This window comes from Crinia signifera, chromosome 2 (assembly GCF_055691185.1).
Source record: "Crinia signifera chromosome 2, ASM5569118v1, whole genome shotgun sequence".
In the NCBI taxonomy this organism is placed as follows: Eukaryota; Metazoa; Chordata; class Amphibia; order Anura; family Myobatrachidae; genus Crinia; species Crinia signifera.
Window position 1 is genome coordinate 113,458,289 of NC_139218.1, and position 26,367 is coordinate 113,484,655.

At 41.4% G+C, this 26,367-nt stretch overlaps 1 protein-coding gene across 1 annotated transcript in view; it reads right to left on the bottom strand.

The window, feature by feature from the left end:
• Positions 1-3,373: 3,373 nt before the first annotated feature.
• Positions 3,374-26,367, bottom strand: part of LOC146059983 (serine/threonine-protein kinase 38) — a 60,265-nt gene continuing 37,271 nt past the window's right edge. Inside the window, exons 6-14 of the mRNA XM_083172729.1 lie at positions 20,383-20,506; positions 17,919-18,073; positions 14,347-14,449; positions 12,607-12,668; positions 10,873-10,990; positions 8,550-8,673; positions 6,617-6,712; positions 5,853-5,947; positions 3,374-5,235 (exon numbers count right to left, since the gene is read on the bottom strand). Coding sequence (XP_083028855.1) covers positions 5,105-5,235; positions 5,853-5,947; positions 6,617-6,712; positions 8,550-8,673; positions 10,873-10,990; positions 12,607-12,668; positions 14,347-14,449; positions 17,919-18,073; positions 20,383-20,506 — 1,008 coding nt within the window. The 3' untranslated portion in view covers positions 3,374-5,104. The remainder of the gene's footprint in view (positions 5,236-5,852; positions 5,948-6,616; positions 6,713-8,549; positions 8,674-10,872; positions 10,991-12,606; positions 12,669-14,346; positions 14,450-17,918; positions 18,074-20,382; positions 20,507-26,367) is intronic.

A 26,367-nucleotide genomic window follows, 5' to 3' on the forward strand; every position in this document is an offset into this window, starting at 1 on the left:
AATAAAGAGCGCCACAGTTCAATACACATTACAGCTTAAATATAAGTAGTGAGAACCCAATCAACATACAACTAGAGGCTTGATGCCAATGATGGAGAGGAGTATGCAGACGAAGCTGGTCACTGAGGGCCTTATTCTAGTTCACTCTGACAAAATCCTTCTTAGATGGACAAAACCATGTGCACTGCAGGGGGGCAGATGTAAAATGTGCAGAGAGAATTAGATTTGGGCGAGTCATTTTGTTTCTGTGCAGGGTAAATACTGGCTGCTTTATTTTTACACTGCAATATAGATCTCACTTTGAAGTAAAACCCCACCCAAATCTAATTCTTTCTGCACAAGTAACATCTGCCCCACCTGCAGTGCACATGGTTTTGTCCATCTAAGAAGGATTTTGTCAGAAAGAATGAACAAGAATAAGGCCCTGAGTGTTGGAGTATAGGAGAGCTGTGAGTAAAATGTGAAGAGAAGTGGGCTTTGACAACAGGAGGGAAGAGGGCCCTGCTCGGAGGAGCTTACAATCTAGTAGGAAGGGGAGACAGACCGATTACAAGAGGTGCAAGCAAGTGGGTAGCGGCTAGATATCAGGATATAAACAGGCAAGGGGTCGGAGAACCAGCTGGTTTATGCAGTGGAAGGGTACGCTTTGATGAAAAGGTGAGTTTCCAGTGCCCGTTTGAAGCTTTGCAAGGTTGGGGAGAGTCTAATGAAGCGAGGGAGTGCGTTCCACTGAAGGGGTGCAGCACGAGCAAAGTCCTGTACTCTAGCATGGGAAGCAGTGATCAGGGTGGAGGAGAGACGACAGTCGTCAGCCGACCGTAGAGGGCGGGAGGGTGTATGAATGGAGATGAGGTTAGAGATATATGGAGAAATGGAATTAGAGATGACCCTGTATGTGAGTGTGAGACTATCCCCTTTAATGCAGATTTAATTGACCTTTAATACTGTAGAATTTTTTTTATTGTATCCGGTCTTGGTGCAAGAAAATAATCCCCTTCTGGAGTGCCGCAGCGTAAGTATCTATAGATGTGACATTTAAAGCCAAAACTATTACAGCTGCAAGTCCTAAAAAGAGCGCAACTAGGGCTGTTGCATCCATTACATTAATGGATTAAAATACTTTGTCTGTAGTCTATAGAGCGTATTCTTAATTGATTTATCAGATTTGTAACACAGGCCCAACTGTACACTATAGGGTGCTACTGGCTTCAGTATGATTTACCGACCATTGACATTCCGACAATCACTTGGCCAACACTGTTATACCGGCAGTGTGTAAATACCAATGGTCAATTTCCTGACACGTACGCAATACAGACAGTTAAAATGCCAACATGCAATATACCTACATGATGAAAATGTCGACACAGTTGTAAGGTCAACATGGACAGCGCATTAGTATACTGCATCCCCTCGCATGGCACACTATTATAGTCCCCTACTATGCTCACGCCCATAAACAAGACAGTTTTTTGTGTAAAAAAAAAAAAATCACAAAAAACCGTATTCGGTACTATTTGCATCATTTTGGCTGTTGGACTTGAGGATCGTCCGTTTTGTACCGGTCAATATTTTGATGTTGGTATTTTGTCTGTCAGCATTTAGTTTGTGGAGATTCTGTCAATCTGTATTTTGTCCGTTGGCAACTTATCTACATACCGTGGTAATATCACACACAGACAATTAGGATAGCATTCCAACAAAATAGATTTTTTTAAATATAATCACCTCTAAAATCAAGTATTTGTAGTATATTTTAAAAACAAATTTTCTTACTATGCAATTGGTAAACTATACTTAACCAGGCATCAGTTCATCCATCAATGTACTTCAGCACAAGTATTCTTTGGCTGTATTCTCCAAAGAAAAAAAAAATAAAAAATCAACCGATCACTTTTTCATATATTTATTCTAAAAAGCTCAATTTCTTTCAGTACATATGTAAACATTCATAGAATTTGCATTTTAAGGATTCCACATCATTGTTTACTCTGATGCCATAGTTAATGCTTTTTTTATATGCCATTATATAGCATCACTAGATCTCAAGAAATTAATTAAAGCTACAATTGCTTATTTTAATTTTAAAAGTTTAAATCAAATGCACGCTTTACTGGTGGTCGTTACACTTTGGCCAAAATAGAAAAATTACATGAAATCTCTACTGCATGGATTAAACAAGTTTGAAACATTCCTGACACAAGTTTGTTCATGTTGATCCAGTCATTGACGATCTGTTGGTTGCAGAGTCATGTTCCCCATCTATGACCACATCGCATTGGTTATCTACTGGATTTAAATCTGTTGCCTTTGAGGCTATTTAACCCCTTTAAGTGCCAAGTGAATTTGTCTAAATTGGTGGGAAAATTGCCAAGCAAACATTTTTATTCATCAAAATGTCCTGTAAGGTTTACCTTAAATAGAAAATATGGTACTTGTTTCCTAGCAGGGTGCCCAGTTTTCTTACGTACGCTACCGTAGCAAAATCGCATTGCATCGCATCTCATGGGCCATTATAGTGCCATGCGATGCAATGCAATTTTTTAATGTCATTTATTCACTGCTCTGTTAGCCCTTGGGGATTGCATTGCATCTCCCGAAAAATTGCATGAGATTTTATAGGGTGCAATGCCATGCCCTTAGCTATACACTTGTATGAAATACAATGAGGTTTCACTGACCCCCCCCCCCCCCACACTATCCACGCCACCCCAAAGCGTGGGGCGGGGGAATGCGTCCTTCAGACCTTTTCATACCCCCACTAGCCACGTCAGCGTGGTGTCGATTTAATATACTGTAGCCACCGAGCCCGCAGCGAGGCGAGGGGAAGCGTAATACATGTTAAGTAATCTGCGGCCCCTCATACAATTTTTTCGGGAGGTGCAATGCAATGCAATCCCCTAGGGCCAACAGAGCAGTGAAAAAATTACATTAAAAAAATCGCATCGCATGGCACATGAGATGCAATGCAATGCGATTTTGTTGCGGAGAATAGCCCTGTACGCTTACAGTGTACTGGGCGCCCTGCTAGGAAACAAGTACCGAAAATATATATATTTTTTTACACATTTTTTATTTGAATTTATATAACAAATGTGAGACACGCTGGCCTTTTTATATTCATATCTATCACAGAGATGTTGGCACTCAAAGGGTTAAGTACACTGCACTCTGGATATGTTAATGGTACGAGATCATGTGGTTTCTAACAAGCAGTGTTATCCTGTTACCTGTAAACAGAACATTAGACTGTGCCGTAAAGGGATTCAAATGATCAGTAACAATAAACAGGCTTAGGAATTTGTATTAAAGGGGCATAACATTCAACACAAAATGACATGACAAACAAGAACCTCTCACACAAGGCAGGATGGTACCCATCAGTCCACATTTATTTGGCCTATATCTTATCATTTGCAAGTTACAGTATAAATTGAGATTTGGCAGACCAAGTGATGTTCTATTTTTATCTTCAAACGGTCCAGTTTTGGTGATGCTGTGTATGCTACTGTAGACTCAGTTTCCCATTCTTAATGAAGAACAGTGGATATGCATCCGCAATGTACTGTACATTCAGAAAACATCTTCTGCATTAATCACTGCTGTCTGTTAGCGTGAAACAGTCTGGTCGAACTCACTAGACCAAAATGTTTCTGACAATATAAAGGCCACTCTTGTTTTAAGCATACATTTTACAGGCTATTACAGAAACAAAAAAAAAAACCCAGGTCTACAGTTTCATAAATGCGCATATCGCCACAGCTAAAATCTATGTTTCAAAGTTGGATCCAAGCATTGAGCTTGCTAATAGTTTCTTTCAAATGATGGGAAGCTCTGTTCAGACTCTTCAGAGGTAGGAGCAGAAATAATCATTAACCTTTGAACCAGGGCTGATGCAGATCTGGAAATGACCACACATAGGAGAGGAGAACTTGACTCATTGGCCAAAAAAAAAATGTAATGGAGGACAAGAAATCAATTATTAATATTGTAAGTCGCTGCTGCAGCAAGCAAATACCCATCATCAAATGGGTATCAACAGAAATCTGGCCTCAAAACACAATGACAAATAATGACAGGATTGTAACTATTTAAATTGTTACAAAGGATTCCTTTCAGTTTGGTCTGTAATCTGTAATGCAGTCAAGTTCCTGGTAGACTGACAATATGCCATCTGTTCTCAAAGTGATAAAGACACCTGTCCGGAGAGTGGTGTAGCCATAGGAACTCCAATTTGGTCACCCAATTGCAAAGAGACAGTACTGATATGTATAAAAGACAATAAGCTCACTCATCATGCAACCATATAAATACATAAATCCTTTTATGAGTAAGGCACCATATATACAAAACACATTTCGTTTAATGCTGTGAAAATAACACAAATAAAGTGGAATCCACTTTTATGCTATTTTATAGCACATAAAAATCCTCAAAAAAAAAAAAAAAAAAAAAACAAGCAACGAGAAAGGTAAGAAAAAAGCAACCAAACAATTTCCTGTTTATACTACAGAAACATATGTCCTCCATCATAAGCATAGGAAAGACCATAAATAAATAGGCTGGATATGACTTTTGGAATGGCAAGAATGTGGATTGAAATGGGTGCTGAGATAGGCAGTTTAATGTGAAAAAGTGCATAATGCTGTTGGTGCTAAACATGGCTTTTAAAGCTGTATATACTTTCTTTTATCGAAAACAACCAGGTCAATTTTCAAGAGTACCGCTGGAGTCTCCTTTGTCATCAAACTATTCCACTATTGGATTGAGAAAGCATAACTTAAAGCAGGAAGAAGGGTTCTGTAATGCTGTAGAGGCGACATGAGATGGGACAGTGCAGTAGTATTACCAAGTTTCCATTGTGCTGGTTTACATGCCATGTTCCAATAAAGGATAAAGTCTCTTACAGGATGGATCCTTCCTTGATGAAACATTTGTAGCATTCTCCAAGGAACATAGGTTTTACAAATATGTAGTTATGGAAGCTTGAGTTTTCCGCTGGTGCATTTCAGAGATTAAAAGCACCCGCATGTCAAAAGTTCAAGGTAAAGGCAAGTTAGGGGTCAGGGGGTAAAAATGAGCAAATGTACCAGCCCAGAATGAATTATTTCCTTGGTTTGATAAATGTTGGTAGAGCCCCTCTAGCTGTTAGTCCTTCAAAGCGCTTGTATGTGTAGTTTATAAAGACCCAATCCTTGTTCTTGAAGTCTGTTTCAGGATGGTTGCTTGCAACACCTGAATATTACAAAGGACAGTAAGAACAGGTTAGAGGACAGTCAATTGTGAAATCAACAGTTCTTCTCTGTAGTACCTGCACGTTAACAGCAGTGCTCAGATCATTTGTGAGGTTTATACATTTATTTACATGAAAGCGGGCGGCAGAATTGAAAAATCCTATTGAAAAGACTGGGAAGCCGCATATTGCTCTCTCAGCCAATCATCAGCCACCCCGTCTTTTGAATAGGACTGTTAAATTCCCCCCACCGCAATATATCGCATGTGAATTATCCTCGATGTGCGGCTGACGGCTGTGCATAAGATTTATCTTATGCGTAGTCCATCCAACCTCCGATGCGCATTGGATCAGATCGGATGTCATACACTAGCGTTTTGAGCCAATTTCACGTGCCGATCCTCGGGAATCGGGTGAAATCGGGCCCGAATCGAGTAGTGTATGGGGTGTATGTATAAAGTATAAATGATCAATTCCCTGTACTGAGAACTAGCAAAATGTAGTCTCAACAACAAGTTAAATAACCAACAACTTATACCTTTGAATTTAAAAACATGCAAAGGTGCTTTAAAGGCTACATAAACATCTTCCTGAAGGCACCTGCACTGCAGAGACTTACCCAATGGCTTTAGAATGTCAGATTCTGGGAATTCATCAAAATTTGAAGTGTCGTCAATACTTTTTATTTCAATCGGTATTGCAGCAGGTCTTTCCCTGTAATTTAAATGAAATTATTTCTTCAAGAGCAGTTTCTATCACAATTAAAACCTTTATTAGACGCAATTTGTAAAACACAGAGGTTAAGGACAAGTTAAATAGCATGCATTTCTCACTGTTGTACAGGCAGCTTATTTCTTCTACTTTGATATATGGTTACATTTCCTATATCTTTAAGCTTAAAACTGGGTCAATTATTATCAAATAAAAAATTGTTAAACCATAACCCCCCCCCCCCCCAAAATTAAAAATAATAAATAATAATATTAATAATACTTGGGCAATCTGTGAGCCCTGCAGACTAGACTATGCAAACATGCTCATATTTAAATTTCTTATATTATCATCAAGTAGTGTAATGATTGGACAGGTAACATTAACATAAGGGTGGATATTATAATTCTACAGTGTAAAGTACAAAAAATAGGCTGCTCTTAAGTTTCAACTAATAGAATTTTAAAACAAATTGATTGTTAAAACACACAAGAATTGCAGTTATATAAAGCTTGCTGTAAGAACAGATCAAGACAGATTTTTGCATTACATCAACCAGTACTGGCAAGTAAACATATACGCAGAAATATATGACGACGGATGGAGGGGAATGAACAGAACGAGCTGAAATTTTATGGAGATTACATTAAAACCAAATGACATAATACTTACCTAATATGTTCCCAGTCAACAGCTTCAAAGAAAGAATTTGTTTTGATGTCTTCTACACCTGAAGCACCAATTCTTTGCTCCCAGTCACAACAAAAACTGTAAGGTAAGGATTGAAAGATTACAGTATTAAGTAACTAATCTACAACACTGATAATGGTATTAAAAATGATAGTACTGAAATAAGATTATTTCAAAACGCTACAATCAAGTTTGGGGCAGCGACATGTGCACAACTTTCTCCTTTCCTTGTAGGAAAGCTTTCCATGTGTTCTTTTTTTCTTATTATATTTTATTTAGCAGGCGCCACAAATGTTTTGCAGCACCGTACAAAGAGCATAGAATGGAACAGTACAGAGAGACATAACTTAACATTACAGTAAATAAATAAGAAAAAGTACAGATAAAAAAAAGAGAACACAATTCAATACACACTACAGCTTAGATGCAAGCAGTAAGGATGTAAGCAATGTAGTACTAGGGGCTGGTGGCCAAAGATGGGGATGACTATGCGGATGAACAAGGTCGCTGAGTGTTTCAGTATTGGGAGAGCTATAAGTGAAATGTAAAGAGAAGAGGTTTGAGAACAAGAGGGCCTCGTCTGAGGAGCTTACAATCTAGTGGGAAGGGGAGACAGACAGACGACATGAGGATAGAGCAAGTGGGTGGTGGCTTGATAGCAGGATGTAAGCAGGCAGAGATGGTCAAGGCACAGGCTCAGGACTAGGTTATGTAGCAGAAGGGATGCTTTGATAAATGGGTGAGTTTTCAGTGCCCGTTTGAAGCTTTCCAAGGTCAGGGAGAGTCTAATGGAGAGAGGGAGTGCAGGACAGGTAAAGCCCTGAACTCTAGCGTGAGAAGCAGTGATCATGGTGGAGGAAAGAAGACAGTCGTCAGCTGACCGTAGAGGGTGGGAGGGAGTATGAATGGAGATTAGGTTGGAGATCTATGGAGCAGTGGAATTAGAGATGGCCCTGTATGTGAAGGTCAGGAGTTTGAAGAGGATTCTTTAGGGGAATGGGAGCCAATGCAGATTTTTTTGAAGGGGAGTGGCAGACAGGGAGCGATGGGAGAGAAAGATAAGCCTGGCTGCAGAGTTAAGGACAGATTAGAGGGGAGCGAGCAAAGCCAGCGAAGAGAACATTGCAGTAATCGAGCCGTGAGATGACTAGTGAGTGGATGAGAAGTTTAGTTGCACTCTGTGAGAGAAAAGGCCTGATGCGAGCAATGTTGTGTAACTGGAACCAACAAGAATGTGCCAGAGCTTGGATGTGGAATGCAAAGGAGAGGGAGGAGTCAAGAGTGACACCCAGTCAGCGGAGTTGGGAAAAGGTTGAGATGATAGGGATGTTAACACTGATAGAGATATTAGTAGGGGGTGTAACTCTAGGTGGGAGAACGATAAGGAGTTCAGTTTTGTCCATATTGAGTTTCATAGAGTGCTCAGACATGCAGGTGGAGATGGCGAAGAGGCAATTAGAAAACGGAGAGAGAACAGTGGGGTACAGATCAGGAGAGGAAAGGAAGAATTGTGTGTCATCAGCATAGAAGTGGTATTGAAGGCCAAATGAGTTAATGAGTGCACCGAGGGAAGAGGTGTACAGGTATCAAAAATGAAGGTCCAATAAAGTCTTCTATTGTTGGTGGAAGGTTTAACCACCTTTTCTCAATTCTTACAATTAAGTAAAAATATGCTGTAGATGCAGGCTGTATGACCAATACTAGTAATTAATCTCAGTTTTATCTGTTTATGACTAAAAACACAAGCTATATAGAAGGACATGGAGGCTCATATAGAATGTTTTAGATAACTGTGTTAAAGGTTAGTTTTATTATTAGAACATAACCTTGCTTTTGAGTAGATAAAACTATTATGCGAACAACATGATTGCACACTTTGAAAATAAATGTAATAAAAAAAAAAAGCCTCTGTTACCGTAAGATAAGATCCTTTGCTTTTTCTGATATTGGAACCTCTGGAGGAAATGTTAGCGTTTCTTTCCAGTTCATAACTTTCTTATAGGTCTCTTGGGGGGTCTCAGAACAAAATGGAGGATATCCTTTACAACAACAGAAGTTAGAAATAGAAGGTGTTTAGCAAAGATTAGGAATGATTTAAAATTGGTCAGTATTTTAATATAGATTGTATTTTGAAACTACATGTTAATGACTTAACCGGTAGGACAATCAGGCAGTGTCTAGATCGGCAGTCAATAGGTCGACAGGTACAACAAAAAAGGTAAAAACGACAATGGTTGACCATCTTTTTTTTTTTTATTATTTTTTAACACGTTTTCCCAACATTTGCTTGACTTACTTGACAAATGTTGGTTTACTATCCATGTGGACAACAATTGGGAATACTAACCAGTGGCATGCAAAGCAGTAATGGAGAAAGCCACCTTGCCTGAACCATGGTGAGCAAAGTAAGCCTGCATAATTATACATTTTAACTGATGGTGGTTACATATAACACATACAAAAACTTCACCCCCCAAACACACTCCAATCCGTGCATTCCCTGCCAGAAAAGCACAGCTTTTCAGGCCACAAATCTCACCAACTTAAAAAGTGACAAACAGGATTGCTCCAATCCATTGTGAGATAGGTTTCTACTGAATATAAAAATGAACGCATCGACACTTTTACAAATGAGGTACAGTAAATACACAATTTTAGGGTTTAGAGCATGGGTCCTCAAACTGCGGCCCTCCAGATGTTGTGAAACTACAAAATCGCAGCATGCCTTGCCACAGTTTTAACACTCCCTTATAGCAAAACTGTGGCAAGGCATGCTGGGACTTGTAGTTTCACAACATCTGGAGGGCCGCAGTTTGAGGACCCATGGTTTAGAGCCTCTAAATTCTTTGCTTAGAAACAAGGACTCTAACGCTGCGCCATGTAGCACCAATCTGTACTAACACATTCTTAAAATATTCCAAGATTAGGCAACACAACCATAGTTATCAACATTTAGTTAAACTAAATCCACATAAAAAAATTACATACAGATACCTTGTGCAAGATGCGCACACATATTGGCAGAAAAACAAAGAAACGCAGCCTGCCGCAACCAGTAGCAGTTAGTGCTTCTGAATATTCACGGGCACACAAGTCGTGTTTGCCAGGAATAGCATTTAAGATGAGACCAGGCACATCTGTATCACCATTTAACCTTCCCCTGTTGTGTGAAATAAACCAGTCTAAAAGGGAGCTTATTCAAATATATCAGGAGTTGCTATCTGGAAAGATTTTTTGGTACTTGTGTAGTTTCAAAACGGAAGTTACGTAGTCAGCGTAGTGTCCCTGTCAGCATTGCAGCCAGCGTCCCTGTCAGCATCAGCGTTGTGTTCCCGCAGCCAGCGTGTAGTCAGATTGTGTATGCGACTGTGGAAGTTTGCGCAGTTAGCTTAGTCAGTCAGCGTTGTGTCAGCACTTGTGAGGGAACCATTGACCATTTTTAACCTGCCTGACATGACAGGTGTGAATGTGTTCCTGAAACGTCCCCATGTGAGCTCAAAGCGTGGCGAGCCCCACGTGGAGAAGCGGTATGCGTCCTCCCGACCTGTTCATACCCCCACTATCCATGTCGGTGTGGAGTTGTTTTGAAGTGTGGTGAGCAGGGGAACGCATATTACTTGACGTTTATTCCGCATCCACTCGCCACGCTTCGGGCTCATTTTACGCATGCGCTCGCCACACTTTATAAAATCAAGTCCACGCCGACGTGGATAGTGGGGGTATGAACAGGTCGAGAGGACACGTACCGCGTGCGCTCGCCAAGCTTCGGGCTGACGTGGATAGTGGGGGGTTTAAAATGGAGGCATTTGCCAGTATGTAATACAGAGCACTGGCAAATGCGTCCTTTATTGTGCATGATACGCACTGCCCCCCCCCCCCTTTGTGCACGAGACGCAAGCCCTACCGAACCCCTAACCCTGACAGTCTCCCTGAAGCGGGCACGGCAGGGTTGCCGCATGAACTACTGAGACACTCAAGCGTATGAGACACTCGTGCGTCTCAGGCAGATGGAGTGCCTCTATGCCGGCGCCTGCATGATCGCCTCTCCGCCGGCATACACCAGCGTAGGGGGTCTGGCGGTTACTAGCGCTGTGTGAGGTGCTCACTAGGCTTGCCAGGGACAGAGCTGCCACTTGCGTGGACAGTACGGTGACTACGCTTTCTGGCGTGGACACTACGCTAACTACCAATTTTTTAATAGTTGAATAAATTATAAGCTAGTAAATTGTAAGTCTTACCAATTAACATCTCATACATGATGACACCAAGTGACCACCAATCACACAGTTTATTATAGCCAGTTTGTAAGAAAACTTCAGGTGCTATGTAGTCTGGGGTCCCAACCGTAGAAAATGCCTAGGATTTAATACATTTAAAAAAAAAGGTAAGTAAAATACTTGTTAAAGACCATCAATAATGTTAAGGTTATGAAATAAAGGAAATAAGTATTTTTAGAGAATGCACTTAATTTTATTTGTTTTTTTGTGTGGTTTAAGATAACATATGTTTCGTTAAATCATGTTAACTAATTTTATTCTTCTCAAGGAGATCCTAGATGTGATGGGCAGTTGGGTGCCGCAAGGAAGTATGGCATTTCAAAATTCATACACGCTCCCTGCTGTGCAATGCCACAATGGGGTAATTCAACATGTCAGAAAAAAAGGAACCATAATGTGTCCTGGATTCAAATGCATTAGGAACCCACAATAAACAAGGGTTACCTAGATGCTGGTTGATGAGCAAGTACGTATCTCTTGACCAATAAATAAACAAAGAACTTCAATATTGCACTAAATTAGATTGCAGAATGTAAGATAATTATTGGAAAGTGTGCATCAGTACTGTATTTATCATCCTCTGTAGAACTACAAATATCAACATGACAGCACCTCTTGCTACATGTATATTGAGTGTGTGCCATCCAAGATCCCTCTTCCACATAAAAAAGGGGTTCCCAAACTCTGTCCTCAAGTTACCTTAACAGTCAAAGTTTTAAAGATATCCATGGCGCAGCATAGATCAGTCAGGAAACCGAGGTCAATTAACCCAAATGGGGTAAAAATTAAATTCCTGGGGGTAATGGACGATCGTGCTGGTGAGACACAGCTGGGCATGCATATGAATCTATTGCATGCCTGGCTGTGTCTCGGCAGCACAACCGTCCATTACCCCAGGAAGCCCCCGTCGCGGCTGCTCCGGCGTGCACAGTGCAGCTGGGATGTGGACACATAAGCATTGACCTGGTGCATGCACAGTCGCAATAGGAGAGCTGGCAGCAGCGTCTGGCGCCATTTCATAATCAGTGGCAGTGCATATTTAGCTCCGCAATCCTGCAATCCTGAGCCCCCCTGGGCTATAGTAAATGTATGTACAGTAAAAAAAAAATATATATATATATATAAATTGTAAATTTGCCTGGCACTCTCCTGTTGGGTCATCTGGGTCCGGTGCTCTCAATCCCTCTGCAGGGAGAAATATGCTGTAGATGTCTAGAGGCACTCGTGGCACTTATCATTCAGCAGTCTTTGATACAGCAGTCACTTGCGTGAGCTGTGGTTTATTTCATTGCTTTTCTCTGAATGATAAGTGTCATGAGTGCCTTTAGAAATCTAAAGCATATATATTAACATACATACACACACACACACACACACACTAAATTTTGATGTGAGAATAATTAATATATGATTTCCTTCCTTTCAAATCAAGGGGGTAAACGTTGGCGTATCTAAATATATTTTGGGGTAAAAAAAGTTCCCCAACGCCTGGCATAGATGGTGAAATCCAACTAAAACTTTAACTGTTACTGTAGGTTGCTTTGAAGACAGAGCTTAGAAACCTCTGGTTTACATTGAATATAGTAGTGCAGACAAGACTCAAGCATTTTTTGCCCCTACAATCATTTCTCACTCAAAGCCTAAGAAAGAATACAAAATAATATAAAGAGCAAATTCATGAAAACTGCAAACTACCAATTGTCGTCTATTTCGTTTCCAGGTCTCTGCTTTCCTCTTTGAATTCATGTTTTGAAAATCTGTATTTAAAAAAAAAAAAAAAAAGAAGTTCTGAATCAAACAAAGAAAACACTTTTTGGGGTTTTTGTTTAGGGTCAGCTGTGTCACACAACGCCACACTCATTGAAAGCAAGTTTTCCACAAATTAGCAAAATGGCAGGGTCCATAGCTCACAGGTTGCTTTATACTCAACTCCAGCACTTCAGATAACTGCACCGATTCCAGCCACAGCAAACTAGAATGTAACCTTCTTTGAGTAGGAACTAAACTAAATGTCTAACATGTGAGTAATAATAAAAAGCAATTTATTCTGTGAAGTCAATAGTAGTTAAAATGTGCTGAGATTTAGGGGATTTAATGGACAAAACCATTTGCAATGCAGGTGGGGCTGATGTAACATGTGCAGAAAGAATTACATTTGGATGAGTTATTTTGCTTCTAGGCAAAGTAAATACGGTCTGCTTTATTCTAAAGGTGCCCCATGCACTAGAACTAATTTTTTGCCGAATGGCCGATTTCTGACCGATCGGCCGAAAAAATCAGCCGATTGTAACCTACAATCTCTGGGAAGTGCGCTCCCGCGGATCTTTTTCTAAATCTTCTGATCTTATATGCTGCATGAAAGTTCCGAAGATTTAGCAAAAGATCCATAGGAATGCACACGGGATCTTAAAAGAAATCTTTGGTGAAGGTGTGCGCTTGCTCAAAATCTTTTGTTCAGGACAGGCAAAAGACTTCAAGACTAATTTATGTGCACATCTTAAGATCGCAGATCTTTCTAGTGTGGACACCATAACACAGCTATTTAGATTTCAGTTTGAACATACCCCACCCAAATGTAACTCTCTCTGCACATATTACATGATCTGCCCCACCTGCAGTGCACATAGTTTTGCCCATTAGAGAGATTTTGCTCTAATGGGCGATAGCGATGCGTGGTCCCGTCTGTGCTCCATTTTTAAGCGATCTAGTCAGATAGCTTAGAAATGGGGCTGAAATCGCCCGTGTGTATACTCTTATAGTCATTAAACACATAAAACCTTAGGGGGAAGTTGACACCCTTGACGAACTAGTACAGAATTTGATCTTCATAACCTCTATATCCATGATGCAGTGCTAAAGAACAGGGGATCGAAAGAAAGGAGAGGAAACACTGTCCTTATATACATCAGACTTCACTTCAAACATCAGAAGCATTAAGAGATCATTGTAGAGGAAATACCTAAATAAGCAAATTTCTAGAGCCAGGTTATCCCTGACGCTATTTCCGATGGGGGAAATAGCAGCAGGTGCCTATTCAATGCAGTCTTGTCTGACAGCATTGAAGAGGCAGATTGACAGAACAGGCCCCACTTTGAAAGTGGTTGGACCCGTTTTGTCGATTACGGCCGGTCCTCAGGACCCCACACAGTGCATGATTTGCAGGTCTCACAGAATTCATGTGAAATAGTTAGCTCCACCTGTGGATCTTATAAAATGTGTCAGTCACCTGTTGGGTGACTTGGAAAACATAAACTGTGTGGGGTCATGAGGACCGAGTCTGAGAACCACTGGACTAGACCAATTCCAGTGATACAAGTATCATTAAAATCTAAATAGCTAACTAAAATCTACACACAATTTCCTTTCATTGAGAAACGCCATGAGAGAGCATTTTAAAGTGAGCATTTTAAGTTCCGAAATAAGTATACTACTTACTGAAATCACTTGGTAGACTGTGGTTCAGGTTCCTGTAAAAATCTGTCCTATGGGCTTTCTTTAGTCCTGTACACAGTCCAAAATCTGACAGTTTTACATGTCCCTAAAGAAATAATTGAAAAATGTATTAGGTTAAATACTTTGTTCATCATTCCCAAAAAAAAAAGTAAATATTGTATGTGTTCATCAGCAGTTGTAAATAGTCTGGAAGGCAGTTGCTTGACAGAGAAAATGGATTCATTTCATATATAGCCCATTTCAGAGGATTGTTCTTATTTATTATCAGTTTCTTATATAGCACAGCATATTACAATAGGAAACCGTGATACAACAAACTGGGTATTTACAGACAGTCAAAAGGTATGAGGGCCCTGCTCGCAATCTTACCATCTATAGGGAAATAGGCATTGATATAAAGAAAAAATATTCTTTATTGCATAAATTGCACCATAATGCAAAGGGTCTTGGTGTGCTGTATGATAGTGACCCAGCAGTTTTGCCAGGGGTCAGGAGGATGGAAAATGTGGATATGTGTGGACTATACAGTGGGGATGTGATTGGATAGGAATGGTATAGGAAGGTTAAGTGGCTGGTTCTGGAATTTGATAAGCTCGCCTGAAGAGGTAAGTTTTCAGTGAACGCTTGTAGGTTTCAAGTCTTATTGTGTGTGGAAGAGCATTCCACAGTGTAGGACTTTATTTCGGGCTGCACCTACACTTGGGAAAGGAAGCGAGTAATGAGTGTTGATTAGAGACGCAGATCTTATGATAAGCGAAGAGGTCAGGTTGGAAGATATTTTGAGATAAGATAAGAGACGTAAGTTTGTGTAGTTTGGTTTATGGCCTTGTGTGTAAGAAAGTATTTGGTATTGAATATGGTAGAATATACAAAAAATTAATGACAGAGTAGCTTTGCAGACGATGAATGGATGGCAAGAAGCTTAGCCTTGCATCTGCATTCATGATGGATTGTAGTGTTGAGAGTCTGTATTGGATGCGTGAGATGAGAGCATGATTAGAGTTTAAGCAGTGTTTTGTGTAAGGTAAGGGCAAATTTTGAGTATGTTTAGACAGCTTGGCCCACTGCACTGTACAGTACCTAAGTGCAAACTTCCTTAATCTTTTATTTGAAATATTTTGTGTCATTCAGATCTCCCAGAAATATAAGCTTGTTTGCGACCTTGCGGGTGGCCCTTCTCCTTTTTTTAACAAAACAATTCATTAATGTAGAGTCCAACAAGTTACTGTCCTTTTATAAAAAATTGGGGGCGATGCACTGCGTTCACTATTTGTTGGTGTGTTCGTCAGGCACTGCCAAGCTTTTAAGGGTTTCCCGGTCCCCTATTGATTAGAAGTGTTCGTATTTGGTTGGGCTTTGGCGCTGCCTTTATGTTGATGTGTCTGTATTTTTGTAGTGTAAGAGATGAAATAGAAATTGTTGGGTAAAATATAGATTTTATTGTTCACAAAATAATGGTGTGAAGGGAAATTAAATGGGTGTTTCTTAATTGGTGTTTTGGGATACACCTAAATTTCCACTGCCGTGTAGATCAACACTAAAGACCTACGGAGGTTAAAGGTATCCCATAAAGATCACCTGAATCCCTGTCGGGAATCGCATTTTGTGACACGGCAGTGGAAATTTCCCACCCAGGGGAACCCTTATAGGTGTATCCCAAAACACCAATTAAGAAACACCCATTTAATTCCCCTTCACACCATTATTTTGTGAACAATAAAATCTATATTTTACACAACAATTTCTATTTAATCTCTCTTACACTCCAAAAATACAGACACATCAACATAAAGGCAGCGACAAAGCCCAACCAAATACGAACAAGTATGTTATCAGTATGTGACTAAAGATAAACCTCTAATTATTCTGACTCCGAAGATATGAAACAACAAGGGACAGTAATAAGCATGTACAGAGAGAAAAAACAGACTAGCACAAGCCTGATCAACCACTAAGCCCCAAAGAACTTGTGGGATATGGGTGTCTGTAAAAGCATTCACAGCTTGTGGACGGTTTTACAGGGGAAACTAACCCAAACATTCCTGGAGACTTGCTGCTGCTGCTGCTGCATGCTGAATCTCAAGTGTCTCTGATAAAGGAGTAGGGTTTTCAATCAGCTTGAGGACTAGACACCTGTAGTGAAACAACGCCCAAAGCTGGGGGAGGGAGCTACAGGCTGGAACAGACTCCCCTGTATGCTTGTCTTCCCCCACCTGATTCTAATGAGCGGTGTTCACGCCAGCTGCTGAGGCCAGCTGCTGAGGCCCGTCTCCCTGGTGCGCAGCAGGACAGCAATTTAGTGCTCTCACAGAGAGCCTTACCTTTCCCTGTGCTCTGGCCATGCTGTCGGAGGTTACCGGTGTCCACCTAGCCGCATACCGCTCTCAACCAGGGTCGTGGGGGAGTTTCGGCGCTGGCAGGGGGATAGACCTGCCGCGCTGTAGTTAATGTGACTGACTGTGCAGGCAGCCCAGCAGTGGTAACGCTGCACAGTGTAAAACCCCAAAAAAGGCAATCCCTGCTGAAAATAAAGGTGCTCCAGCTTCCTGCACCAACAAAAAATGGATGAGCTAGACATGGAGGCGGGGTTATATGGGAGAGGAGCCGTGCATCCTGGGAAACCTGAAAGCTTCACTGATTGGTGCCACGGTCCTCTGAACCGCCTACAACCCAATGTCACCCTGTGGTGACATTGTATTTTTATACTCTTCCAGGGATCTTTTGCAGTGGGTTTATATAAAAAGGTACCATTTGGCTTCTTTTTAACACATAAATAATACTCAGAGCCTGGTTTGTGTCTGATTTTTTCTCCCCAAAGTTTTATAAGAGCAAAAAGGGCCCAGTTCTGCCTTTTAAATTAATAGCCATTTATATCATCAGAAGACTCACTTGGAATTTGCCACAGTCTACACCATGCATTCTATAACATTTATCCCATAATATTCATCTTAACAAAAATATTCCATTTGAATAGCTTTAAACAGTTTCAGGTATAACGTTACACTGGACAAGTGCTCCAAAGCTAGGGATACACTAGGCGACTTCTCCCCTCAGAGAAGTCACCCGCGATCCACCTGAGAAGGTCCTATATATTGCATGCAACCTTTTGCATGTGATCTATCGCATGCAATCCCAGCCAATCCTGCCCGGCTCTGAAGCAATCAAGCAGATCGCTTCTGCAGTCAGTATGACGGCTCTGGTGTGATGTGCACAGGACCGCACATTTTATCGGTCCTGCTGTCATATGCAATTCGGAAGCTATTAAATGCGATTAACCACAAATCGCATGAAAAAAGCCTAAAATTACATATAAAATCGCCCTAGTGTAGGGAGCCTTAACATTTTCAGTAATCACATAAAGAAAAAGAAAGATTGTGCACAATAAAAGTAAGCTTGCAGCAGGGACCTCCAACCTCTATATCTGTCTATTTTACTTAGTTTGTTCTCAGTGTTGTCAACATTTGCAAAGCGCAACGGAATCTGCTGCGCTATATAAGAAACTGTAAATAAATAAGGTCACCTCCAAATAGCGCTACGCAATCATTTATAATTACCTTGCTATCAAGTAAGAGATTATCTGGCTTTATATCCCTGTGAATGAAACCTAATTGATGAATCGAATCAATCGCCAGCACTGTTTCTGCAATGTAAAACTGGGTTTCTTCTTCGGTCAACGTATCTTTCTTCATCAATAAGGTCATCATATCACCTTGAATCAAAATAAACCAAGACAGGTTATTAAAAACACCACACCAAAAAAAAAAAAAAACACACACACACGAAAGCTGCATGTTAAAAAGATTAATATGCAAAGTGGTGGTAGAATTTGTGTATAAGGTATTTCACACAGAACAGGTAAACTAAGTCTTATAAATGCAGCTAGGACGTTGTTAATAGCCTAGTGTTCCCGTTAGGCTGTTTTAGCGGGGCGCTGCGCCCTGCCCGATTTTTAAAGGGCAAAATGCAACCTGCCCCTCCGGAAGCTCCCCGGTAAAAAACAGCCTGCCTCCGACCCCTCAGGTGTGACTGGGGAAGCCCGGCGCCGCTGTGGATAGCGATGCGCTTTCCCGGCAGTGTATAGGCTTCGGGGTGGCCGGGCCCGCCCCCTTCAGTAATGCCAGCAGCCGGACCTGCCCCTTTTCTCGACAGCGCAGGCCGGGCCCATCCATTTTGTGATGTCAGCGGGCCTGGTCCGCCGCCCTTATGCCCTGCCCACCTAGTTCCTAGAAGAAACACTAATAGCCTATGTGGCATGGTCATTTGTATGTAACAACATTTTTATATTGTTATTGTTAAATTAAAATTGAATGTTGTATATGAAAAAGTTTTTTTTCAGCAGGGTGTTCTGAGACCAAATACGATCATATTCTGCATTCAAATGTTTCCTGTACATTGCTGACAAATGCAGTGATTGGCTTAAAACCATTGACTAGGCAGGAGAATGTTCAAACTACTTTGATCATTTAAACCATTTGAGTCGAAAGTTGTATCTGGGCAATAGTCCCCAATTAGCAGTTCACATAATAAAGCGCAAACAAAAAACAATAGCAATATTTTACAGATTTATTAAAACTTGAAAACATGTGTTTGGATTTGCCAAATAAGGATTTATCTATGCATAAATTGGTTTAATAGCAAGAAAACTACACTACTACAAGGAGTACTGTACATACACATTGGCCAAGTACTCCAAGCTAACCCAACCTCAACATTTACAATTTTACAGAACTATATTGATCTCTATTAAAGAGGCATGCCCTGAAGGTGCACTGCTGTTCCCAAGATCTGACCAATCAGAGCACTCATTTCTAAATGAGGACTCATTTGTGATGGATTCTTATGGTTCTAACAAGGTTATGAGGTGTGAATTCGATCAATCAACATATTCTGGGACTGACCAAACCTGTATATGGCTTGAGGGATAAACTATGTAAGCATGTTTGAGTCAACATGAAGGTATTTTTAGGAGTAGCAAACACATACTTTATTCAGGCACAGGTTAAAACAATTGTAATTACATTGCACTGTTTATGCAGTGTGTGTTCAAGTTCCTAAAATAATAGGATGTTGTAATAAATTATGTAAACTCTGTATTTAAAAAAATTATTGTGCATATTAAGCATTAGTAAGTAAGTGGGTAAAAGTGAGAGGAGGGGTAGTTTTATTGAAATAAAACACTAAGGCAGGTGATGGGGAAATGAAAAAGGAGGAAATCCAGTGATAGGAAAAAAACACTGAGGATGAGGTTTATGTCCCCATGGTAGATCATTGGAGAAGTACACTAGTACTCTGTATGGTTCCATTTACCAAACTTGTGGGGGCAGCCTTACTGAGTTGGCACCATAAAACAATTCAATAGTAAATAATAAATAGAAATGCATTGTTTATTCTATTGAATTCTCGATCAATGAAAAGTAGTTCCTAGTGCAGTGGTTCCTTAATTTTTCCAGTTCACGTGAGCATTTTTTTTTTGGTTTATTTATTCATGTTCTGAATCTACATGGTTCCACTTCTGGTTCTCAATCTAATGAGCAATATCAGTGTTTGTGAAGAGAAGGAGGAGGAAGGAGAGGCATTGAAAGGTAGAGAAGTGGAAGGTCAGTTGTAGAAGGTGGATGTGCATGTGACTTATGGCAGCAAATGGGAAGCAAAGGAGGAGGGCAGATAGGATGAGAAAACAATAGGAGGCATACATGGAAAGCGTGAGGGGAAAAAAAGGATCAGGAACCCATAGTAAGGGGGTAATTCAAAGTGGTTGACGAGATGTGCTTTACCAAAATGACACAAAGCAACTACCGGCATTTTCCCTCACAAAAGTGACCTGCCAATATGTGCACAGCTGGTGGCACGTTACATTAAAAGTGATTTCCCACCCCAAAGAGGAACACAGTTAGGAGCAGACCCAGGTGCATTAACATGTTAAAAGTTAAAACATCTCGCATAATGTGTGTCGGACACCATATATATTTGGAATACATGAGGGTATGGGACATGAATATGTCATAATCCTATGAGTACCTCCAGGCAGAAACTCCATGATCAAGTAAAGGTTCAGCTTGTCTTGGAAACTATAAAACATTTTCACCACCCACAAACTGTCGGCTTCCACCAAAATGTCACGTTCTGCACGGATATGCCCAACCTAAAAGAAAAAACACAACATTATGCATAAACAAAGGATTACAATTAACCAGAGGATTCCAGATTTGCGACAGTCTTCAAAACTGGCTAAATCTATAAACTGCATGCAAAGATCAGAAAAAGAAAGCAATTGATCTACTGAAGCATAGCTTTTTGCATTCATCAAATAAAGGACACCACAGAACTAACCATTGGTACAAATGAAAGGTGGTGTACTTTTCATTTAACATATTACTAATGCACTATATCAGCAGTTTTAATTGTATAAATGGTATACTTAAAATGTTCCATTGCAGATGTGTCCTGTTCGGTCATTGCGGAGATGTTTACGTAAACACATCTCGGCAACGCTATGCCTGCTCGGCTGACTATGCTCATACCTGTGGTTTTACCATAGAGTGCACTTGAATCATAGGTGTAAGTATATGTATGCCCCCAGAAAAATTACTAGTCATCTGCAGCGATGGAAAAAGACACATCTGTACTAATTAATCATATCACTTTAAGGTGGCCATACATCAGAAAGACCAGTCTTACAACCATGATTGTGTCCAATTTCCCTTCAACTCCCCGGTAGTCCTTGGTGGTTTTTGGACACACAATGTACTCACAATCTGTCATACAATCCATCCGCTGCATGATTGAAGCTTCATTTAAATAGGGGTCTGGCCTACTAGGATCAAAAGGATAGGAGTACCAAAAATGCATCTTTTTTTTTTTAATTTACAGGTTGCCAGCAACTACCAATCTGCTCACATCTGCTGTGTTATGCAATTATTAAAAAGCCCTAATGAAGCAATCCTCTGAAAACGGTTTTCAGAGTAGTGACAGAATTGTGCAAAAGGACATCCACCACTCTCTTCACCTTCCTGCACATCTGCCGCTTGGAAACTTCTGAGACTCCCAGCATCTTCGCTGCCTGGAAGTTGCACCTCTCTTCTCTGCTAGTCCGCATCCCCGGGCTGTGAGAAAGGCAACCCAGGAGTCACGCACTAGCTGTGACTGTGCAGCTGGGATGTACATGCGGCAGCACAGAGAACAGCTGTGGAGAGTTGCCAAACTAAACATCATCATGATCACCGCTACACTACAGCAATAATATGAGATATGCAGCAGACAGCGGGATGCCGATCCCTGCTTTGGACTGTGAACCGCATGTTGCTAAATAGATTCTGCCTGCAATTCATATTGAAACTGTGCCACATCACCACGCATCCCATACCCTACCCTGGCCAACAAGACTGCTGCTATCACCTGCAGGTAACATAGGTCCCTCAAAGACAATCTAAAGCCTGCAAGTGTCCTTTAGAGAGTGATACTGCGCATGTCTTCTGTAAATTTTTCAAGGACAATTCATTATTAATTTACTGTTTAAGTAAAACACATTTCATTTAATTGACAACTGTCAGTTATTGTACACATCTGTTTGCATTTAAATATTCATTGCCATAGCAATAAGTACTGTATATATAGTACATATCCATATTCTGCCGAGCCCTCTACTCACTAATGTAGAGCGATTGGTATATCCCTAACCCTAAACAATACATTACAAGTTTGGCGAGTCGATACCGAGAAGCCCCTTTAGACAGGCTTATCCAATAGAGCACAGACCAGAGCTGTGGACAATCCAGCTGGCAGGTTCGCATCTATTTCAAAACGCATGCTGGCTCAGTCAAGACAAATCGGAGCTTGCGGTCCTGCAGCTAATCAGGAGCGACAGTGGTGGCTCCTGATTAGCTCACGAGCCTGCACAAGTTTTGAAATAGCCTCTCTCCAGCGGGTGTCTCCAATCTCACCTGGCCCTGGCATCAAGCATGCAACCCATAGCAACGAGTATGCAGGTAAGCGGCACTTATGTGGCATAATGTGTAATTGGCATTACGGTGTGCGGCATATGTAATGGGCATTATGGCATGTGGTATAATATGTAATAGGTATTATGGCATGGCACAATGTGTAATGGGAATTAGTGTGTGGCAGAACGTGTAATGGGCCTTACGGCATGTAATGTGTGTTTGACGGTGTTTAGTGGTGTGGGCTGAGAGACTTTGTCAACTGCAATGAGTGCCAATAGGCAGTGCTACACACGCCACTCTGACAGTGCAGCGCCCCACTTTTTTTAATTATGAATACCCCCCCACCCGGCTACTTGTTGATGCAACCCGGCTGAAATAAATTTCTGGGGAGAACACCGATTCTTAGATTCCACATCAGCAATTCAAGTGCGCAGCCACAAAGACCTGCGTGCCAAAATCGCCATAGTAGAGGTCCTAGAATTAATGACGCCAACCTCTTTATTTGCATCACAAAGGACACGTGCTGTGTCCTGCATGTGCTTAACTAATGTTGTCATCTCATCCAGGGACTTACCACCTGAAAAGCCCTCTTGTATTTGACCAGCCCATTAATGTATGGCGTGTGTCATTTAGCACCGTGCAATAACAGGCCTATGGGAAACTGCTGCAACAGTATAAATAGATTTTCACATGCCTTCAATTTTTCTATCAGCTGGATCCTTCAAGGCAGTAGCCCATGGAACCGCCAAAACAGTCTTTTTGACAGGCGAGAAACAGACATCCACTGCTAGTAGTTGTTCCCAAATCCCTCTGCCCTCTGGAGAGAAGGGAGAAGTGGACAGTACATGCTTAGGGATCTGGAATTTTTTATCCAGGAAAGCCCAAGCTTGTCTAAAAAGGTCATCCAAATCCTTTGAATCAGGAAAATAAAGTGACACTAGCCCTCTTCTATGTAAAGAAAAAGGACTTTCTGCCTCTTCATCAGGAATGTGCAATACATCCATAATGGTGGCAATAAGTCACTGTGTTGGAGAGACATCCTCCAAATCCTCCTAACCGTGGTGCTTTTAAACCTGAGGAGGGAGCAACCTGTTAATCTGATTTTCTTAGACTGTCTACAGACACCTGTAGCCAGCCGTTGAGTCTATCTACTTAGAATTTGTGTCATCATAGCCTCCATAGAACTCAGCCATCGTGGTTCTGCAATTTCACCCCCAGATGCTTCACTGTGTTGTGAAAGCCGGCTGCACTGATCACATATGAGAGTGTCAGTGAGGGAGGATGAAAACTGGTGCCACACACAGTGCACTCTCACCATGATGATAAGGAGACAATCACCACACACACACAAAAGGTCTTAAATGAGCTCTTTGGCGACTCTCCCCCAGTAAAACACCCAATGTAGCAGTGAAATCCTGCGAGCGGAGTGTCTTGGAGGAGCCAGAACTGCACGCTGTTCCGCCACTGAATAATGTTGCTGAGACGCCGCTGTTCCTGAGGTAGCTCCGCCCCCTTTAATGGCGCCAGAGCTACTGAGAATCTTTATACTGGCTAGCCTCCTAAACCGGGTAAATCTGTGCCAAAGAGCCCCATTTATCCAAATTGTTGCCAGTGTGCATAGGGGGTTATGGGATACCATATGTCCGTATACCCACCCTGTGCTTAATTGCCGCTTAAAACACCGGGGTACCCCCCCCCAGCCCCGCTCACCACTCCGACGATCTTCAGACAAAAAGGAGATGTGCGATGTGCCCAGAACAGGTGCTCCCTCAGCAGGGACCGGAGCAGCACCTAAAGAGGTCGGTATCCATCCCAGCCCTAAACTCCCATGTCACGGACATGCTGCATGTCCAAACAGCATGCCCAAATAAACAAAACGTTTAAAAATAAAAATAAACCATCTGAAGCTCCAAAGTGTGCATCCTCTCCCGGGGGGGCACATTTTTCTAAACTAGGTTGTGGGAGGGGGCATAGAGGGGAGGAGCCAGCCCACCATGTTTAAAGTTTTATGTGCACTGCTCCTTTGGACCTTCTCTATACCCCATCGGTCTAAGTGAAACCCCCTTATGGATGATAGAGAAAATGAAAAACTCATGCATATCTTTTCATGTGTCAATCATTGTCATGTTGACCTTGTGTCAATGTCGACCCATCATCCAGATCCTGCAACCGAATTGAAACCATGTGGTATATGTCCCAAACAGATCATTTACAACACCAGTTATGATCTAAAGACTAGATGTGACATTATCTTACAAATGTAAGTTATTAAAGACTCTAAAACAGCACACACACACAAAAAGGTAAATGTATGTTTTAAAAGTATAAGATTTATTTATATGGCAAAATTAGCACATGCACACATACCTCCTAACTTTTCACCCGCCAAAAGGAGGGACATTGAACCAAAATTTTGGGGCCGTGGCCTAGCGGGAAGGGAGCGTGGCAAGTGTTGTGCACATTGGCAGCCAATAGCTGGAACCAGATGGAGCAATCTAAGTGATGCTCCATTCGGGCAGGCACAGCCACTGGTGCTGACATTACTGTTATGTAGTACCGTCATTTTGACAAGCTGGCAACTGGTTACATTTTGCAATGCATAGGACTGCCTACAAAACGCTCACACACAAAAAATAAATAAAATACTAATATGGAGAAATAGAAAACTAGTAAAAGAAAAAAAAAGGTCCAATGTACTGTAGAAAAATACAAAAGGTAAACTGGTACTTTGAGAGACCGTTCCAAGCTTATGGATCCACACTGCCTCTTTCTTGATCGATAAAGCATACAACATACAGTTGCCAATTGATGATGTTTTTTATTGACCATGTCTAGCCAAAGGTTTCTCAGACATCTCAGAAGTTAGAGTCAGCATAATCAGCCTGTGGTTAGTTATATGGTTTCGTAAATGATCTCACAGTCTCGCACATATAGAACAAGAAGCAAGAACAGTGAGTATGTAGCTCACTCAATTCGAAATACAGGACATTCTATGTCCAATATTGATATTCTTAAGAGTGTGTAGATGAAAGAAAAAACTTCCTGCTGACATACTTCTACAAGTAGTGTACTTGCACTTAAGGCAGTGAAAGCAAACAAAGTTTGGTCGCGATTTCCAGTTGGAAGCATCTGTGGTTGCGTGAGAAGGTCCTTGAAATTAGAACAATCTTCTATAGCTGAAACATATGTACTATACCTTGGAGAGCTATATAGTACAAGCCAATCACCTCCCAATGCTCATGTTAAAGATTGTGTCTGAAAAAATGACAGAAGTGTTAACATCCAATCTGTTCCTAAGTTGAACTTGATGTAATAATGCCTTTCAATCTTCTGTGGTGCACCGCTTAGGTTTATAAATGACCCAGATAAAGTTATTACCCATCTGTTTAAACCAGAAATCCTGATGATCCAAAATGGCTATCCTATTTTTCTCTGGGTTCACTATTATACATGATAATTAATGGTTGTGAGCCAAGATACTTTTATCCATCAAGAATAAGGCCCATACACACTGGGCAATTTTGAGCTGAAAGCCGCTCAAAACACCAACTTTGAGTGGCTTTTGTCTCAAAGCTGCCAAGTGTGTACGGCCCGGCGATGAGCGGTGATGCGCGCTCCCGCATAATTGCCCGCAAAGCCACTCATCAAATGAGCGGCTTTGTGGACGGCTTTGCATAGCGCTGCGCTATGCAAAGACGTCTGCCGCCCGCTGACAGTGCCAGCAGGGGGAACGCCGCTCTGTGCAATGACAGAGGTCCATAATCGCCAAGTAAGTATAGACCTTAAGCCTTTCTTAAACGTATCAATAAAGTCCGCCAACACAACCATCTCTGGCAGAGTATTCCATATATTAACTACTCTTAGATTCTGCCAGCGCGCCATCTGCTGGTATCTGGCGGATGGGAAGTCGGCAGACGCGCAAGTGTCTCACACACTCGTGCGTCCATTGCCGAGAATGGGGCACGCGAGCATCTCCGACGTGCACGCGCCCCATTCAGTGGATGGTGATCAGCGTGCCGGGAGTATTGATCTCATAGTAAACAGTTCACCTGATTGTTAACTG